Source organism: Sorex fumeus, unplaced genomic scaffold (assembly GCF_029834395.1).
Source record: "Sorex fumeus unplaced genomic scaffold, SorFum_2.1 ptg000002l, whole genome shotgun sequence".
In the NCBI taxonomy this organism is placed as follows: Eukaryota; Metazoa; Chordata; class Mammalia; order Eulipotyphla; family Soricidae; genus Sorex; species Sorex fumeus.
This window is the reverse complement of record NW_026606059.1, coordinates 45,471,268-45,492,709: the sequence shown is the minus strand read 5'-3', so window position 1 is coordinate 45,492,709 and position 21,442 is coordinate 45,471,268. Positions and strand designations below refer to the sequence as shown.

Genomic DNA, 21,442 nt, shown 5'->3' with positions numbered 1-21,442 from the left:
CAAATAGAAAATTAGACAACTGACCCTAATAAACCGAATCAGAAATGAAAAGGAGAACATCACAACAGAAACTACAAAAATTCAAAGGATCCTCAGGGATTACTTTGAGAATCTTTATGCCATGAAACAAGAAAACCTAGAGGAAATGGATAAATTCCTGGATTCCTGTAGCCTCCCAAGGCAGAAACAAGAAGACTGGAATATCTGAACAGACCTATCATCATCAAGGAAATTGAAATCGTAATAAAAATCTCCCCAGGCAAAAAAATCCTGGTCCAGATGGATTCACTAGTGAATTCTTCCAAATCTTTAAAGAGGACTTACTCCCAATCCCCTTTAAGCTTTTTCACAAAATTGAAGTATCAGAAACACTTCCAAACAGTTTCTATGAAGCAAATATCACCCTGATAACAAAAGCAGACAGAGATACCACAAAGAAAGAGAATTAGAGGTCGATATCCCTATGAACACAAATACAAATATCCTCAACAAAATATTAGCAAATAGAATCCAATAACTCATCAAAAAGATCATACATCATGACCAAGTAGGATTCATCCCAGGGATGCAAGGATGGTTTAACATTCTCAAGTCAACCAACATAATTCATCATATCAATAAAAGAAATAATAAAAACCATACGATCATATCAATAGAAGCAGAGAAAGTGTTTGACAAGATCCAGCACCCATTTATGATGAAAACTCTCAGCAAAATGGGCATCAAAGGAACTTTCCTCAATATAGTCAAAGCCATCTACCACAAGCCCATGGCAAGCATCATTCTCAGTGGGGAAAAACTAAAAGCCTTCTCTCTAAAATCGGGCACAAGACAAAGTTGCCCACTTTCACCACTCCAATTCAATACAGTACTGGAAGTACTGGCCATAGCAGTCAGAAAGGAAAAGATATCAAGGGCATACAGATAGGAAAGGAAGAGTTCAAGCTATCACTATTTGCAGACGATATGATACTATACTTAGAAAACCCTAAAGATTGTACAGAAAGGCTTCTAGAAACAATAGCTCTGTACAGTAAAGTGGCAGGTTACAAAATAAAGACCCCAAAGTCCATGGATTTCTTATACACAAATAACAAAAGAGAATAAACATTGAAAAAAATCCTGTTCATAATAGTACCTCAGAAAATCAAGTACTTCAGAGTCAGCTTAACCAAAGAGGTGAAGGATCTATACAAGGAAAATTACAAAACTCTACTTCAAGAAATAAAAGAGGACACTAGGAAATGGAAACACATCCCCTGCTCGTGGATAGGGAGGATTAACATTATCCAAATGGTAAAACTACCCAAAGCCCTGTACAATTTAATGCAGTCCTTATCAGAATACCCATGACATTTTTTTCAAAGAAATAAACAAAACACTCCTGAAATTCATATGGAACAGTAAACCCCCACGAATAGTTAACGCAATCCTTGGGAAAAAGAAGATGGGTGGCATCACCTTCCCCAACTCCAAACTGTACTACATGTTAAAACATCATGGATTGGGCTAGAAATAGACCCTCAGACCAATGGAACAGAGTTGAATATTCTGTCATAGACCCCCAAACATATGACCACTTAATCTTTGACAAAGGAGCAAGAAATGTAAAGTGAAACAAGGAAAACCTCTTCAACAAGTGGTGCTGGGAAAACTGGATAGTTACCTGCAAAAAAATGAACTCTGACCTCTGTCTAATGCCAGGCACAAAAATCAGACCAAAGTGGACTAAAGACCTCAATGTCAGACATGAATCCATAAAGTACACAAGGGAAAATGTAGCCAGAACCCTCCATAACATTGAAGCTAAAAGCATCTTTAAGGATGAAACACCACTGAACAAGCAAATGGAAACAAATAAAACAAACAGGTCTACATCAAAATAAGAAGCTTCTGCCCTTCAAATGCACTTCAGTGACCAAAATACAGAAAGAGCCCACAGAATGGGAAAGAATACTTACCCAATACCCATCTGATAAAAGATTAATATCCAGGATATAAAAGACACTAGTAGAATTACATAAGAAAAAAGCCATCAACCTCATCAAAAAATGGGGAGAAGAAATGAACAGAAGGTTCCTCAAAAAGAAATATAAATGGCAAAAAGGCACATGAAAAAATGTTCCACATCGCTAGATATCAGGGAGATGCGAATCAAAACCACAATGAGATATCATCTCACACCACAGAGACTGGCACACATCCAAAAGAACAAAAGCACTCGTTGCTGGCATGGATGTGGGCGAAAAGAGATGCTCTTTAACTGTTGGTTGGAATGCTGACTGGTCCAGCTTTTCTAGAAAACTTTATGGACAGTCCAAAAACTAGAAATTGAGCTTCCATATGATCTCACAATACCACTTCTGGGAATATATTCCGAGGGTGAAAAAAAGCACAGTGGAAATGATATCTGTAGCTATATGTTCATTGCAGCACTGTTCACAATAGCCAAACACTGGAAACAACTCAAGTGTCCGAGAACAGACACCTGGTTAAAGAAACTTTGGTATATCTACATAATGGAATACTATGCAGCTGTTAGGAGAGATGAAGTCATGAAATTTTCTTATAAATGGATAGACATGGAAAGTATCATGCTAAGTGAATCGAGTCAGAAAGAGAGGGACAAACATAGAAGGACTGCACTCATTTGTGGAGTATAAAATAAGATAACATGCGACTGAGACTCAAGGACAGTAGATACAAGGGCCAGGAAGATTGTTCCATAGTTGGAAGCCTGCCTCATGAGCAGAGGGGAGAAGGCAGCTGGAATAGAGAAAGGATCACTAAGAAAATGAGTGTTGGAGGAATCGATAGGGATGGGAGATGTGTGCTGAAAGTAGATAAAGAACCAAACTTGATAACTCTCAGTGTCTGTATTGCAAACCATAATGCCCAAAAGGAGAGAGACAGTATGGGGAATATTGTCTGCCATGGAGGCACTGGAAGGGTGGAAAAGGGGGGGAGCGGGGTATACTGGGGATATGGTGGTGGGGAATGTGCACTGGTGGAGGGATGCGTATTTGATCATTGTGTGATTACAACTCAAATATGAAAGCTTGCAACTATACCTCACGATGATTCAATAAAAAAATAAAAATAAATTTAAAAAAGTACTGTAGCACTGTAGTACTGTCTTCCCCTTGTTCATGGATTTGCTCGAGCGGACCCAGTAACATTGTGAGACTTGCTGTTACTGTGTTTGGCATATCGAATACGTCACAGGTAGCTTGCCAGGCTTTGCCCTGCGGGCAAGATATTCTCGGTAGCTTGTCGGGCTCTCTAAGAGGGTGGAGGAATTGAATTCGGGTCAGCCAGATTGGCTGCATGCAAGGCAAATGCCCTCCCACTGTGCTATCACTCCAGCCCAAATGAAAAAAGAAAAAAAAATTAGACAACTTATATGATGGCAATTCACAGATGAGTAAAATGCCAATAAAACATTAAGCAGGTCAGCCTCACTACTGACCAGAAAAATTCAAATTAAAGTGAAGCACTTCATATCTGTAAGATTGGCAAAAATCTCTTCAAAGGAGATCATGTCAATCTAGTCAATGTGTATGTGAAAATGATGCTAATCTTACTGAGACTAGGAAAGGTAAAACCATTTCATTCTGGGCAGTCAGATAGAAGCAAGTAGCCTTTCAAATGAATGTGCTCTGTACAAAAGTAATTCTTCTATGCATACTGTCAAAATACAGAATGCATAACAATACTTCTAAGGATGCTGACTGCAACCTTGTTCATAAGAGCACAGAGTTGGTCAGAAAACAAACATCATCAGCTAAAAAAATACGAATTATCCACAACATAGAATGACAAAACATAAGGCTACGCTCATTTATATATGCGTGAAGAAACTGCTAGAAGCACACGTGCCCACTTGTTAACAATGTTATTCTAGGAACTTGGGGGGCAAAGTGAGCAAGATATGCCTTGCTCATTGTATACTGCTGCACTTTTTTTAACAGGAAAACTTTTGTCATTAAAAACAAATAAAAAGTATAAAGGAACAATGTGATTGCTTTGCTCATTTGCCATACAGTGGTTCGCTCAGGAGAAGCACAACAAAGTGACCTGAGTAGTAAAGAAAAGCTTTGCAGGTCTCACCTGTCACAACAAGGAGGAAAAGGCCCAGGACCTAGGAGCCTGACTTATGTCACAGGTGCCTGGAACACCACAGAAAGAAGAATGCATCCCACCATGAATTCACACCACCAAAGGCACTGCAGGGAAAGTGGCAGTACCTAGGTCAGGCAGTCAGTTTCGGGAGTTGTGGTTTGAATGAGAAGGAGCCACTGAAGTGTCCTGAACAGGATGAGAGGTGGGAGGTGATGCAGTCTCCTAGACAGAGCGGCAAGGGCGGTTAAAATAAACAAGGACCAGGAATGTACAGCAAGTGGTAGAATGCACGCCTTGCACGTGTGAGGCTCCAAACTCAATCACTGACAATGCAGCAAGCCCCACCCCACCCACAGCAAGTAGGTGAGTCTAGAAGTGGCCCCAATGCATCAAGCACCACGGCCCCCACAACAATTTTGTTTAGAATTTTATTTAAAAGGAGGGCATCAATTAGTTCAATTAACACACATATATCCTACCCCAAGCCTTCTGCCAAGGATTAAAGAGCTGAACTTGGCCAAACTCCCTCCTTGGGTGTTTCCTGAGAAGACTAAGTACACCCCAAAAGAACAGAACTAGGTGTGTTTGTGAGGTTGAAGGACCCTAGAGAAAACTAAGGAGAGGGACAACTCATACTGGTGAACCAAAGCTGAGTGAGTTTTGGGAGCCTGCAAGCGTAAGCCAGGTACATAAACAGACCTACCAGGGCTATCAGATCCATGACTGAAGACAGAGGGCAAGAGAGAGGAGATGGGCATGGTAAGATGACTACAGGGAGATAGAGGAAAGCAAGTCTTTAGGAAGTGGGAGTCATTTAGGATGACCTCCCAAGTGGACGTGGTGTTTCCTGAGAAGACTAAGTACACCCAAAAAGAACAGAACTAGGTGTGTTTGTGAGGTGAATAATTAATATAATTAATATAGGAATGGGGGGAGGGAGGGAGGGAGGGAGGGAAGTAGGGAAGGAGGGAGGGAGGGAAGGAAGGAAGGAAGGAAGGAAGGAAGGAAGGAAGGAAGGAAGGAACCATCACTGGTGTAAAACATTCATGCATATAATAAAATTATTTTATCTCATTCACATTTCATTTTTGTCAGAAGAAAATCTTAATAAGCACAGCTGAATAAAAACAGAATTAAAAGCTACATAACAGCCTTTCTTAAAGTACTTTGCATGTTCATCTATGTCATACATATTTGACACAAGAGATTATCCATTTTTCTGAGTTGGTGATAATATGTTCAATCTCAAAGGCATACAAGAATTCAAAATTCTTGGCTAAATCTCTGATTTCATCTACCTGTTATGCTATATTCATCAGAAAATCAAAGCATCTAACCCTCTCAGCAGGAGTTGGACATGTGCCCTGCCAACTTCCTGGGGCTTCTACAACAAGGTTTTGCTGGGTAAGACACTTCCAGATAGGCATCAGAGAAAGGAACACCTGAATTTGAACACCTGAATTTGAACACCTCTAGTACTGGGCAAATGATTTTCTTTCCTCCTAGCTTTACTGAAGATGGTTGACAAATAAACATTATATAGTTTGAACTGATACTATGTGATTTTTGTAAGATTATAGGATGATTTAATGTTTGTATACATTGTGAAATGCTTATTACTACAATCAGGTTAATTTACAGACCCATCATTTCACACACAGTAACCATCTATGTGTGAGTGTGTTGAGAACACTTAAGATCTACTCTTAGGTATACAACACAGAATTGTTAACCATAATCACCAAATTGCAGATTAATCCCCAGAACTTAATCATCTGAAAGTTAGTACACTTTGATCAATGCTCCCCTAATCACTTTACTCCCTAGTCAACCATTGTTCTCATTCTATCAGCTAACTACTCTTTATTCCACATGACTGAAATTATATAGCATTTGTATTTTGGTTCCTGGTTTATTTCACTGAGCATAAGATTCTTCGGGTTCATCCATGTCACAAACAGCAGAATTTCCTTCTTACTTACGCTTGAGTAGTATTCTAGAGTCAGTATCTTATTTTCTGTACGCATTTATCTGTCAACAGATACTTAGGCTGCTTCCTTATCTCGTCTATTGGAATAATGCTTCAACAAATAGGAAGGATGAAAACTTCTCATCCATAGTGATATCACTTCCCTCAAAACATATACACCCAAGGAAGTCTGATAGTTAACAGAATAGCGTGGAGACCCTCCATATCATTTTAATAGTGACTACATAAATTTATGCTTCCACCAATAGTGCACAAATGTTGCCTTTTCTTCACAGTCTCTCCAACACCTACTGTTTCCTGTCTTTTTGAAGAAATTCTAACAAGAGTGAGGTGATGTCTCAAGGTAGGACTAATTTGCATTTCCTGAATATTAGTGATGCTGAGTACTTTTCATGTATTGTTGGCTATTTATAAGTGTTCTTTGGGGGAAAAAATAACTCTTTGGATCTTTTTCCACTTTTTAAATAGATGATTTAACAGATTATTTTGTGTTCAACACAGACCCTCTTCTCTTCTCTTCTCACCTTTGCTTTCTCTAAATGGGGAGAGAACAGACATGTTCCCAAAGATGAAGTTGACAAACACCTTGGGCATATCACAAATATTACCTTGTCTACTATAAATAATGTTGATGGTTACAGTGCTACAAATACAACTGCTCCTCTTCATTTTCCTAGTTTTCCCCTTTATGCCACTGAAAGAAACTAGCAGACTTTCTCCTAACTTCTTAACACTGCCTTCCTTTGTTAGGAATATTTCTCTGAGCACCTTGGGAGTGGGCAGGGGACTCATTAACTGAAGCATTTTGCCTCGAGTCTCTGCTTATTAAAGGCATCAGATGGATGATCAATAAGTCAGGCTATTTAGAAATGTCAGTCTGAATATTCCCAGGAAGGAGCAATTTGGTTATTAGTGGGCTAATGAATCCTGCGAACAGACACTGACTGCCATAGACTGGGTTTCTGCACAGGAGACTGGCTGGTGCCCATATCATATAGAAATAGTTTCGTGGGGCCTTTATCTAACTCTTATTTGCAGCTGCTCCTTCTCTACTATATATTTGCTTTGTCTCTGTGGACCTAATTACAGTGACTGTATGGTTTCTCGAATCCATCCAACTGCTGCCTCTGCACCTTTCAGTGGGGGGTGTCTGGCCAATGCAGACAAGATGGATATCTCACTTTCCTCGCTGACGGAAGGACACTGCGAATTAAAGCTGGGCAATCTGAATCTGACATCCAGGGCCACATGATCAGTTCAGCAGTGTTATTTCTGAGATGACATAGACTATTCACTAATCAGGGTAACAGCAGCTTCCTATATGCCTTCCTTGTCCCAGCGTTACCCTCTATAAACTTCATCTTGGACTGAATCTGCTTAATGCCAGGAAGGCACTGTCTTCGCCTCAATCCTCAGAGAACCCTTGCAAGAAGTCACATCATGTCTTCATTTTTCAGATCAGCACAGGGAGGCTTACAGACCTGACAGCATCGGCTTTGGGTAACACAGCTAGAAAGGTGCAAGCGCAGGGCAAAAAAAAAAAAAAAATCACGCTTGGCTGAAAATACACTGCTGGATGCCATCCCCTCCTTCCATTCCTTCAGTCAGCTAGCCAGCAATTGACCAGAGAAGCAACTCCACAGGCTGGGACTTCCCACACCTACAGGGACTCCAGTCTCATTTGAGCAGCACTACAATTAGACTGCTATTGTGACTTCCTGGCTGGAAATTCAGATTTTCTTGTGCCCACCAATCAAAAACTAGAATCCAAGTATTTGAGGGTAAATCAGCATCAGTCACAGCCACAGGTATATCTGGGGGGGGGGGGGGGGGGGGGAGGGAAGGTAGGAAGGGGTTGGGTGGGGCTGGTCCAGTACCCTGGGTTCTTACCATCTCCAGTTTTGCTGGTATTGGTGGGTTCAGGAGTACTCAGAGGCCGGAGGGGGATGATGATCTCATCCACATTCACCCCCTCCTCTGTGTGCTTCTCAGAAACATGGGAGAGGAGTTCCGACTGATTTGGTGAGAAAAGATTACAACATTTACACATGAAGATAGCTGTGCTTTCTGTAAGGAAAAAACAAAACAAAACAAAATGTTACTTATCATCATAAAAATAACAATGACCCTTGTCAAAGGAAAATACTGAAAGTGCCCTATTTATCATCACACTTTCCAAGAGACTGTCCCTCCTGTGGACAGCTCCATGGTCAGGCAGCTACACTCTACCTTCAGGAAATTCTTCCTGTAGTATTTCAAAATCTCAGTCCTGGTTGGCATCCAGCAAGGACTTATCACTTCTCTTGCCCACATCTCCTTAATAGCCTGGATCCCAGTATCGACACAGCCAAGAATAAAAAAAGAATATGGAACTTGAAAAGATTAATTCTAACCTTTAAATTAGAATTAAAGCATGAACTCCACCGACAGTAATTAAGTATTCTGGCTAGACTCTCTTGAGTTAGGTGCAAGGAAAAATTGATCAAAATGCCATTTCTCAAAAGCCAAAACACCTTTCACTGGTTGGCACAGGAACTAAGAACAAGGATAAGGTTCCTGCAGCTTTTATAAGAGTCACTTAATTTCTAATTAAAGCATTATCACTGTTCATAAATATTTACTAATAATTTACTGTGCTCAACCCATTATGCCAGAAAGGAAGACATTATGGGGGTGGGGGAGGGTATCCACTTCATTCTTAATTTTGATAATAAAATTATAAGCAAATATAGGAACATTAAATTTAGGATACAGCAACAAGATAACTTTTTTCTTTTCTACTTTTATACTGGAAGAAGAGATGACACTCTTGTTAAGATGATATCATGACTTTGTGGGTTTTTATCCATTTTTTTTTTAAAGAATCACCATGAGATACAGTTACAGACTTATAAACTTTCTTGATTTCGTTTCAGTCATACAATGTTCGAGTTCCCATCCCTTCACCAGTGCCCATTCTCCATCACCAATATTCCCAGTATCCCTCCTGCCACCCCCATCCCATTCCCCACACCCCCACCTCTATGGCAGGCACATTCCCTCTTACTCTCTCTCTCTCCTTTTGGGTATTATGGTTTGCAAAACAGGTACTAAGTGGTCATCATTTTTGGTCCATAGTCTACTTTCTGCATGCATATACCACCCCGAGGAAGCCTTCCAACCATTTACTCAGTGGTCCCTTCCAACCATTTACTTAGTGATCCCTTCTCTATTCCAGCTGCCTTTTCCCCCAGACATGAAATCAGTTTCCAAGTTGAGGCCCTTACCTCTACTATCCTTGGGTGTTAATTTTCTATTATGTTACTTTATATTCCACAAATGAGTACAGGCATTCTATCCCTCTCTTTCTGACTCATTTCACTAAGTAGGATACTCTCCATGTCCATCCACTTATATGCAAATTTCATGATTTAATCTTTTCTAACAGCTACATAGCATTCCATTGTGTAGATAAACCAAAGTTTCTTTAACCCGTCATCTGTTCTCAGGCACTCAGGTTTTTTCCAGATTCTGGCTATTGTAAACAGTGCTGTAATAAATACACAAGTGCAGATGCCATTTCTACTGTAGTTTTTTGCCCCCCCCCCCCCCCCGGGATATATTCCCAGAAGTGGTATTGCTGGGTCAAATGGGAGCTCAATTTCTAGTTTTTTGAGATAAGTCTATATTGTTTCCCAAAAGAGCTGGACCAGTCAGCATTCCCACCAGCAGTGAAAGAGTGTCCCCTTCTCCCCTCATCCACACCAACACTGGTTGCTTTTGTTCCTTTGGATCTGTGCCAGTCTCTGTGGTGTAAGACAATATCTCATTGTTGTTTTGATCTGTATCTCCCTGATGATTAGTGATGAGGAAAATTTTTTCATGTGCCTTTTGGCCATTCGGATTTCTTCTTTGAGAAAGTTTCTGACTTTGTGATTTTTAATTTTTTTTTTTTTACCTGCACTATGGGCTGAAGTGATAGCACAGCGGGTAGGGTGCTTGCCTTGCACATGGCCAACTGGGGTTCAATTCTTCCGCCCCTCTTGGAGAGCCCGGCAAGCTACTGAGAATATCTTGCCCACACGGCAAAGCCTGGCAAGCTCCCCACAGCGTATTCAATATGCCAAGAACAGTAACAAGTCTCACAATTTGTTGTGAGATGTTACTGGTGCCCCCTCGAGCAAATCGATGAACAATGGGAGGACAGTGTTACAGTGCTACAGTGCTGCCTGCACTATACGCACTTTATAAATTTTTCTTTTCTTGGTTTTGGGCATACACCTGACAGTGCTTACTCCTAGCTCTGTGCTCAGGGTTCCCTAGCAGGGCTCAGGAAACCATATGGGATACTGGAGACTAAACCCAAACTACTGTATGCAAGGTGAGCCTCCTCCCATTGTACCATCTCCGCAGTCCCAGTGTCATGACTTTGAAGCCAGGAAAACCCACACATAGCTGGATAACCTGAGAGAAACAGCAAAACTCTTCTGATTTCTGGAATTAAATCAGAAATAGGCACATCGCAGACTGTTCAGAAGCCACACCTATGACTCAGTCCATCTCCCCCAACTACTTACTATGTCCCTACACTCATGCCATTGAGCAACGGCAAATCTTGAGCCCCTCTGTACGGACCCCTCCCCACTCAGAACCACTAGCCTCCAGGGATTCACTGCCCTGGCACGCAAGCACACGCCGCTCTAGCCTGCTCACTGTGGACAGAGGGCGAGAGTTCACACCATGGGCCTCTCACCTCCAGCCTCACCCTTACTTTCAGCTCCAATTCTTGAAGCAGCCAGGGGATAGACAATCTTGCAAGTCTCCTCCAGCATGCCTGCCAAGCTGCCTGCCTCCTCACCATCATCGGTCTGAGGGCCGGTCTGAGGGCTGCCACAGCAAGTGTGGCCAGAACGAAAGGTCAGCAGCTCAAAGCACACAGACAATACTTTTTTTTTTTTTTTTTTTTTTTTTGCTTTTTGGGTTACACCCAGCGGTGCTCAGGGGTTACTCCTGGCTCTGCACTCAGGAATTACTCCTGGCAGTGCTCTGAGGACCATAAGGATGCTGGGGATCAAATCTGGGTTGGCCGCATGCAAGGGAAACACCCTACCCGCTGTACTATAGTTCCAGCCCCAAAGGCAGAATTTTTTGCCACAGATACTGTTCAGCAAAGTGGCTGGTTCATGGAGATAATACAAAACCTACCAACATCTGACCCCTCGTACTGCTTCTAAATTCTTTAGTGATATACACCCAAATGCCTGTACCTGGGAAGATGCTCCCATCGCCCGGGCCCTCAGCAAGGACAAAGGGCAGAATGGCATGTGTGCACCAAACCTTACATGCACAGTGACGTCGTCCCAGGAACCTCTGCAGCCTTGTGCAGATCAACTCTTCAGCACTCACCACTGTTCTTTCTCTGTGCCATTATTTCTCTCTTCTTAAAACAAAACTTCCCCTCCCAACACTCCCCCACCAAATTGCTCTCCTCTTTCATGCAGATAGAGTTGATGAGAGGGAAGGCAGCAGGCCGAGATGAAGTTACCACTAAGAGGATTGAGCCCACATGAGGCAGCAAAGTCCAAACAAAGCCCCCTCTGGACTCAAAGAAATGGTTTCTCTGTGAACAAGCAAACTCAAAAATGACCTCAGAGAATTCTTCCCCTCCAAACACAAGAAACAGAAATTTAACAAAGCAGAATACTGCTTCATCAATGAAAAACTCTCATGAATACTGTCAATTGATATCCACCCCCACCAGGAAATGTTTTATTCCTAAAGAACCCAAACTTCTGACCAAACAAGATTGCAGTAATTAGATTTTTCTGTATGTGAGGCCACATTCTTTTCATTGAGCTTCCTGCTGATCCTACCATGGGCCCCAAAGGAGTCTGCAACCCCCACCTCATAGTTGAGGATGCTCAGACTGAGAGCATATAAGCCCACCCACCCCCCATTGCTGGGGGAGCAGAGTCAGACACTATACTGCCTACTTCTGACATGAGCTATGTCTGACTACAGGCCATGAGCTGAGTTTCTCCCAACTGAAGCTCAAACACTTAGTCCTACCATCAATAATAACAGAAAAGTAAGCCATCACAGAGAACATAATCCCAAAATCATGCATGCATTTAGGCTTCTGCTGAGTTGTGGCCATGGGTGAGTCCCCGTGTGAGCAGTGGGATGAGAAAGATGGATCCCATTAGACAAAAATCTTCACAAAGAGTACCACCATTCATTCCACCAAGCAGAGACACATTACAGAGTGACTCTGTATCATAGGGCTCTTACTGAACTACTTCCAAGCAAACCCATAAGTATTCTTGGTTCCTGGTAATCAGTGAATTAGAAGGCAGTGAAAGGGGGCTTAGTTCTAAGACATGCATCACAAGTGGATGGGAAAAGCAGCCTGGGACTTGGCAAGGTTTCCGGAAAGTGGCTACAGACCCAGGCTGACCACCTATCCTATCACAAAGAAAATCACCCTCCTCCATGCCTGAGAAAAGTCCACTCGAGCCAAAGGAAGAAAGGGTCATGTGTTCGGCTCATGAGGGCCAGTGCAGGACACTGGTCTTTCTGGAATAATTAACTTCCTTTTGCTAAAAGGCTTCCAGGCCTTTAGGCAGAAAGCCACTGTCTGCACTAAGATCACAAAACCCATCGGCGGTTTAGTAAGCAGGAGGGCCGTGCTATTAAGGGAACATTAAAGGTCATTGAGGAATTGGGAAGATGTGTCCTGAGCCCTTGCCCATCTCTGGGCCCACACAGCAGCTTCCTTCATTGAATCGCCACAGAAGTGGCTTGAAGGTTTCTGAGGTGTCTCTCAGCACCAGCATGGTGTACAAGACCAGGTCTCCCCACAGCACGGTTTTGGAAGTTGAATGTGCCCAGGTGCCTGGGGAATGCCAGGGAAAGGGCCTTGCGACCACAAGTGTCAGAAGGGTTTACTTCAAAATCAACCAGAATGCAAACAAGAGATGTACATAAAAGGGTGCTCAATACCCCAATATGAATTTATGATAACAAGTTCCAGAATCACCACCTGCTCTGCAGTGGTCAAATAATGATCTATCCACACAGAAAAACTGGATAACAGCCACTGACAATCATTTTTCAAGGAATCTTGAATGGCATGGAAAAGGCTTCCGCTGAACACTAAATTCTAAAGACTAGGACAGGCCGCCCAGGTGTGTTTGTTTCATGGATAGACGTCATTTTTGAATGGGAAGATGGAAGAATAATCAGCCAGGCTAAAATGAAATACACCAAGACCTGTTAAACTATTATTGGTCTGTGTTTCCTACAAAGGTATCTATATAACTTTTAGAAATTAGAAAGAGTGCTGGGTTGCTGAGAAAGTAAGGTTAACAATAAAGCAATTAAGACATAATTCTGACATGGGCCAAGAGCATTGGTCCATAGTTGGAAGCCTGCTTCAGGAGCTGGGGAAAAGGCTGCTGGGGTTATGACAAAGAGAGTTGGAAATGATCACACTAGATAAGAACTGTGTGATGAAAGTAGGTAAAGGAACAAACGTGATAACCTCTCAGTACCTGTACTGCAAACCATAATGTCCAAAAGAAAAGAGAGAAAGAGAATCAAATGCCTGCAATAGAGGCATTCTGGAGGTGGGATACTTTGCAGGGAGGGCAGCACCGAGGTCACTGATGGGATATGTACACTGGTGGAGGGATAGGTGTTGGAACACTGTATGACTGAAACCTGATCATGAACAGCCTTGTAACTGTGTATTTCATGGTGACTCAACAACAAAAATAATAATTTTTTTTAAAGAAAAGGAAAAAAAGACAACTTGAAGGAGCACCGAGTGGCTCAGGCCAGAAGACCATCGTCTCCAAGGTTGCATAACCCCACCTGGCAAACAGGTGGTGAGCCAAAGAGCAAGCCATGAGTAATAAGCAATGTGAGTGGAGAGAAGGCAGCAGCCCTTGGCGACAGAGACTCTCAAGGGGAGCACTTGGATGGATCCTAAAAGGCCACCAGGACTGGACAAGTGGTCTTGAGAAAAGCACCAAACCCCCAGATTGCACCAGACATGAGCTTCGAGGAAGGCCCCTGCACTGCAGTAGCTCAATTCCCCACCTCCTTGGAGTAAGGCTCAGCTGGTCCTCCTCAGACTCAGGACTGAGGTTCAGGGAGTGACTCCATCCCAGGCAGCGCAGGGTGAAGCCAGAACCAGCCTTACCTGGCCCAGACCCAGGATCTCTGGGTCCCATGAGATCCTCTCAGGGTCAGCACTGGTAAGAAATGCTCTACGGGGCAGACAAAAGGGCACTGGCACACTGGCAGGCAGGTTTTGTGTTGCGACTAATAGTAACACAACCTGAGAGTTCAGAGAAGCCCGTTCCAGGAGGCCCTGCAGAGGAGACCAACTTTAACTACCTCTTTAACTAATTTCTGACTCCTTGGCGTGGAAGAGAAAGCATGTGTTCCGGAAATTCAGAGAACAGAGTATAAACAGCCAAACGCCAACACACACACAAAGAAAGTGTCACATCGGGCTGCCTTCCCAAACATGAAGAATCACTAAGCCACCAAAATAACAATAGAGGAGCTATTTTCATTTTACAGAGAGGACTAATATGGGGTGGAAAAATGTATCTTATACCTAAAATATAATCGTAATTATGCTGTCTGCTAATTCTGATGAAGATGCTATAATTTGGATTTTTTTTTTTTTTGGTCCAATTACAATGTGCTTATCCTTAACAAAAAAAGAATTCAAAGGGGGAAATGACGCATTCAGTGTGAGGAAAATCACAGAAGTTTGGTGTTTCAGCATTCAATTTCTATGAAATATTTGCCATTTGCCATTTTAGACTGGCTAGACTGTACTATTAAAAAGGAAAACCTTAAAATAACTACATAAACAAGTCCTCAATTCTTAGCTCTGATGTGCAAACACTCCCAGCCCGGAACAAGCAAGGCCTGTTTGCAAACTGTTCCGCCCCCTCGCCTTCTTGCACCCCTGCTGGGGCCCCAGGACAGCATTCTTCCCAGAAGACTGCCATCACCTGGGATGGAATCACAGGCCCTGCAAGGAGACAGAGGGTGACCTGGAGCAGAGGTCACAACTTGGGAGGATGGGTCTCCTGCCTGTTCCTTTGGCCAGACAGTACATCTGATCAGCTGAAGCTGGCCTGCTCCGAAGGGACCCCAGACCCCAGGTCCATGAATGAAGAGGCAAAGGACTTGGTTCTATCTTATGCTGAAGCCACAACGTTCCTCAGTGTATGGGAAAATGACATGGGTCTCAGCAGAGCCACCGCCATTGTCCACAGCAAGTCCAGACACGAGTCTAGAGATGGGCTGAGCAGAGCCAAAGAGAATTCTGGCCCCCCAGGACTCCCAGCTCCGTTGCAGGTTTTATTATTACAACTGTTCCAACTCCTACCACTATTGCTACTATCATCAGTATTGCTCTTTATTCCAGAAGATACAGTGTGGCACATGCTCACTATTCAGTAGTCTAATAATGCAGAGTCCGAGGAAATGCAGACAACCCTCATAAGACTCTGAGTCCAAGTATCCCTGAAGAGTGCAGTGCACGTCCTTCCAGGCCTTTTGCTGTGCATCACAAGAGAAAAAAGAGAAAGAAGAAAGATAGCGGGGTAGAGATAAACAGACACAGAAGGGGATGATCCCGCCTTTGCAGCACCAAAACCTCATTTCCCTCGCCTCTCCAGCTCCCAGGATGAGGCTTGGCACAGGAGGAAGAAAGAAGATAGTTGACACCACGAAAAAGGGATTGGGGATCCCAAACAGAGACTCAAAGATGCATTAAAAAAAAAATAGAAACTCTGTTAGAGAGGCCAAGGCTGTGTGTGAATGAAGTCTCGTAGAAACTGTCCACCAGGCATCAGGAGGCATGGATTCCAGCCACCGTCTGGTCTTGTATTTCTGGGTAGGTCATGAAATCTTTCACAAAAAATCTTTAAAACACAGGACCAAAGGAGGATAGGCTGGGGCCCAAACCCCTGTAAGGCTTTACCCTTGGGCTTCATGATCCAGGAGGGACCCAAACACCACAGCTCCTATTCAAGGAGAACAAACAGGTTTTAGCGGGCTCCCAGGGGAAAGGAGAATGCCACAGGCTGCCTGGTTTCTGCTCCACACTTTCTCCCGCAGAGCCTCGAGAACACCAGGTTCCCCTGGGTCAGCACTTGCCCATCCACATGAGTCTAAGTCCACACAATCTGACACAGGAAGGAAAGGAGAGCAGTTGTGACACACATAGAATCTGGATTCTCAGGGGCCGAAGCGATAGCACAGTGGGTAGGGTTGTTTGCCTTGCACACGGTCAATCCAGGGTTCGATTCCCAGCATCCCATATGGTCCCCTGAGCACCGCCAGGAGTAATTCCTGAGTGCAGAGCCAGGAGTAGGTCCTGTACATCGCTGGGTATAATCACCCCCACCAAAAAAAAAAGAATCTGAATTCACAGCCACGCCTAGAAAAAAGGCTTACATAAATAAAATATAGCTAAAATGATACATTAGATGTAAAAAAAAAAAATGTTCAGAAAGTGGGAGGAACAGATCATCAAAGCAAAGACTTTCCAGGTGGGACAGTGGGCATAAGCCAACAGAAGCAGCATAGCAGGGAGTGGAGGGATGATGGAAAGCTGGAGAGAGGCCTGGAGAGAGGCCAGTTCCTGGCCTAAGGCAGCCCACACACAAAGATTTCATCATAGCCCTGTGGCAATAGCCCATATTGCTGGCAGGGATGAAAAATGGTATAACCAGTTTGTAAAGCAGCTTGGTGGTTTCATACAAACTGAACATCTACTTAGCATATGACTCAGCAATCTTGTTCCTTGGTTTCTAACCAAAGAAATTTTAAAACTATATTTACACAAAAGCGTACACACAATGCCGATTGCATCTTTAGTCATAAACACCAAAACTTGAAGCAAACGTGATGTTCTTCAGTAAGTGAAGGGATAGGGTGTGGAACACCCAAGCTCTGAACTGTGTGGAACACCAGGCTCAAAAGCAAAAAGTTACCAAATCTCAACAAAGAGGCCACAAAGGAAGGCTGGGCATGTAGCCCCAGTCCCTGTAGAATACAGAAAGCTTACATAAGATCCAGACTATTATAAAATACCAGAAATGAACAGGACTCAATCAAAAATCATCCTTTCCATTTTCCCAAGAATCAAGACAATCTCAACACAGATGGAAAGAGCTACTCAAGAGACACCAACACCGGATGATAGTGGTGCAAAAACTATCCAACAAGGATTTTAAAGCATTTGCCACACAAATAAATACATATTACACATAAATATCTCAATGAGCAAGTACAAACGTGTTTGTAACAAATGAAAAAAAAGTTGAATAGGGGCTGGAGCCATGGCACAGCGGGCAGGGCATTTGCCTTGCATGCGGCCTACCCGGATTCGATTCCCAGCATCCCATACGGTCCCCTGAGCACCGCCAGGAGTAATTCCTGAGTGCAGAGCCAGGAGTAACCCCTGTGCATCACCGGTGTGACCCAAAAAGCAAATAAATAAATAAATAAGACCTTCACTGAATAGGCTCAATGCAGAATGGAAAGGAGATAAGAATCAAAGAAACTGAAGATAGTGCAGTACAAAGCACAGCATCTGCGGCCATCTGAGGCACAGGCAGAAGAGAGCGGCCAACCAGGGAGACACGAGCAGAGGGGCAGGCCCCCATGGACTGGAACCAAAGATGCCATGTTTGTGCCACCAGAGGTCCAGGTGAGCCAAACAGCAGAGGGGTTATTTTCAAAGGAATAATGACTGCAAGTGTCCTGCGTTTGGCGAAAGACACAAATCCATACAATAAAGAAGGGGGGGAGAGGATAAACCTAAAGAAATCTATGCCAAGATGTTTACTTCAGACTTGCAAAACTGAAACGAAGACAAGGGGGAAAAACCTGAAAGCAGCAAGAGGAACTGCCATGTGTGGAAACACGACAGCATATTTCTCCCCCAACCCACGCAGGCCATGAGGAAGTGGCATATACTTCACTGCTGAAAGGAAAGATCGTCGGTCCAGAACAGCTATATCCAGCGAAGACATCCTTCAGAGATGAAAAGAAACCAAACTTCTCACATCAAGGAAAGCTTGGAGAACCCGTGGCCTGCAGACAGAACCAAGGGCTCCAGGAAGCTCCATACACAGGAAGAAAAAAGATTCATCAATGAGCCTGTGACATCCAAAAAGAAAGAAGTGTGAAAATATGGCTAAAAGTGTAAGGTTTTCCTTCTTTTCTCGAGTTTTCTAGATTAGCCTTTAATAATAGAGCAAAACCTTTATCAGATGTGGCCCTGTATGCACAAACACAAATGAGACAAGGCAAGGTGGCATGTTTCTATGTGAATAAACAGCTCTGCAACGTGGTGGCAGAGCTTTTGTTCATCTAAACTCAAGATAAAAGCCAGCTGACATGCATAAGCCAACACTGATCCCTTAATAGTAACCACACTTTAAAGGGAACATTAAGATATAGCCACTGCACTAGGGAGAGATGGCATATTAATACTACTAAACTTAGTCTAAATAAGATTAGAATGGTAAATTTCATCTGTTTTTGTTTTATGATCACACCCAGCAGTGCTCAGGAATTACTCCCCCAGGTGTGATGGTGCTGCTGGTGCTGCTGGTGTGTGTGTGTGGGGGGGGGGGGGGGGGGAGGGGAGGAGGGGGGGGAGAGTGGACCAGGTAGTGCCAGAAACTGAATTTCCTGGATGTAAAGCAAGTGTTCCAGCCCATTAGGCTATCTTTCTGACCCCTACCATGATCACTTTTGTCTCATGAACATCTTAGAAAAAAAGAAAATAAAATTCTGCAATCACGGGATACAAACAGGTACAGGGACCATGTCCAAACAATTTTTGTTCCTGAAAATTGTTAATTACTTCAAACCACAAAGTTAAAAAAAATAAATGCCTTTACGATAAATTAAAAACCAATCTTTTTTCTAAAACATTTTTATTAACTTCATTAAGCTGTAGAAAGCAACATAATATTGTAAAAACCCAAGGAGAGAATTCTAATAAATTCCCAAATGATATAGTGACTCGTAGTAGAAAAGATCATTTTGATAGCTATCAAAATTCAAATAAATGATGCAAAAATATTTTACTATGTCAATTAGTAGAACTATGTCTATTAGTAGAATTGGCTTAAAAAACCTAAATTGCTGCTGCATAATATATAACTGATTGTGAACATGTTAAAAGGAAAAAAAACATGGAGGAAAACAAAACAGCGAGGGCTGCCCATGTGGGTCTTGTGGCAAGTGCACTAACTTTTTTTGCTTTGTTTCGTTTGTTGCTGTTCATTTTTTAAGCAATAGTGTTTTAATGAATAAAACTTACTTTAAAAGACATAAGAGAAAAGAAGGGAAGAAATAAGTGTTTAAGAGAGAATACAGGCTTGGGGCGGTAGTATAGCGGGTAGAGCATTTGCCTTGCACACAGCCAACCCAGGTTCAGTTCCTGGCATCCCATATGGTCCATCAAGCATCTCCAGGAGTAATTCCTGAGTGCAGAGTCAGGAATATCCTCTGAGCATCACTGGGTGTGACCAAGAGAGAGAGAGAGAGAGAGAGAGAGAGAGAGAGAGAGAGAGAGAGAGAGAATACAGGCTCATTCAGAGTAGATAAAGCAAGCAAAGAAATATAGAGACAAGTAAGCAAGGCACAGTTTTACGGAAGAACTCGAGCTAAAAGAACAAGCCTGGTTTAGGGGCTTGGGGACAACACCCAGATGTACTCAGGGCTTACTTCTAGCTCTGTACTCAGAAACCACTCCTAGTGGTGCCCAGGGGCGCATTCAGAGTGCCAGGGATCAAACACACATCCATCATATGGGAGGCAAGTGCTTCACCCAATGTACTATCGCTCCAGTTCCCAGCACAGAACTCTGATTAATTATGTCTACTGCTCTGTATATCCATGACCCCAGCCAATCAACCACCCTATGAAGGAGGTTCAGAAAGGTAGAGACAGGTGACTCACAGGATGCTGGGGTTCCAGTCAGGTCCTGTGTCCACCTCTGCAGAGTGTGAAATGATAAAAGTTAAGCTCTGGGAGCAGCTTCTTACCTACAGCCAGAGAGCCCCACACAACCCAACACCGTCCAGGATCCGCCAGCACGCCATCAATAGTACGAGAACTTATGATTACAGATTGATAGGCTTCCGACTATTGAATTATTCTATTTTAAAGCTACATTTTAAAAAGTTCGCCCTTCCTCTCCTTGATTAGCATTAATCATCCCTTCTCTGTAACCATATTTTACTTGATCAACTTAAAAGAGAGCTAAAGCTAAGTTAAAGTTAAAACAGTTAAAGCTAAGATGCTTATAAACTGTCTGCCCTATCAAAAGAGAGAGAAATAGGAAATTCTTTAAAAAGTTATATTTTTGTTTCCTTGCTTTTTACTTGCCCTTAAGTTATTAAATTCATAAGAGTTGGCAATTTCCCAATAGAAGTGGAAATATTTTAACAACATAAAGCCAGATTTCTGTCACCTCCAACATAATGAATAAAGTCTCATATTGTGCAGCTTAGCACAATTTTAAAATGCCTTTTTTTTTTCTTTCATCTGCAGAAAAAAAGGCTTGGGCTAGGAGAAAATGCTTTCCATGTAGCTCACCTTAGAGATCTATTTACCAGCTGTGGATGTATCTTCTATGTCACCCTCATCATCATACACACTGAGCACTGGTGGGAACCCAAACAAAGAGACTCAAAGAGGAGGAAGCAGAAGAGAAGGAAGATTTCATCAAGGAAAGCCTCACCATGTGCTGGCACCATGCAAGGCTCATGCTGGCATGTTTAATCTCCACAACAATGCTCTGAAATAGTATTACTGTATTTCTTCCCATGTATCTTAGGAGGCACTGATATTTTTTTACAGAACACAGAAAAAAAAAATGATTCAGACACTGAACCTTGGGCTGGCTCAGCGGCTCAGCGTCAGCGTGCCAGCCTTGAAGGCAAGAAGCAAGCGTGCATCGGAACCTCTCTGAGAGGCCTCACGCTGAGCACGGCCTTTGTGCCTGCATCCAAGAAGTGGCGCTCTCAGGGGTGCCTGAGCACCTCAACTATGGCACGACTCCCCGGCGCCCAGGGAAAGGAGGAGAAAAGAAAGCTGTTGGCAAACGCTGCCAAGTAAACAGTGACACCAGGGTCTCAGTGTACCCGCAGTTGGGCACCGCCTTTGCGGGTCTTTGGGGCCAAAGCTTGGCCCGTGGAAGCCTGCCTCTAATCCCTGTTAGCACCTGGTCCTCCTGAACATGGCGGGGAGCAAACCCCCACCTGCACCAACACTAAGTTCCCATCTCAGCGCCAG

The 21,442-nt window shown here is 43.1% G+C and overlaps 1 protein-coding gene across 1 annotated transcript in view; it reads right to left on the bottom strand.

Moving 5' to 3' along the window:
• Positions 1-21,442, bottom strand: part of ZFAT (zinc finger and AT-hook domain containing) — a 218,125-nt gene that overhangs the window by 162,058 nt on the left and 34,625 nt on the right. Inside the window, exon 2 of the mRNA XM_056109685.1 lies at positions 8,003-8,179. Within this exon, the coding sequence (XP_055965660.1) occupies positions 8,003-8,179 (177 nt within the window). The remainder of the gene's footprint in view (positions 1-8,002; positions 8,180-21,442) is intronic.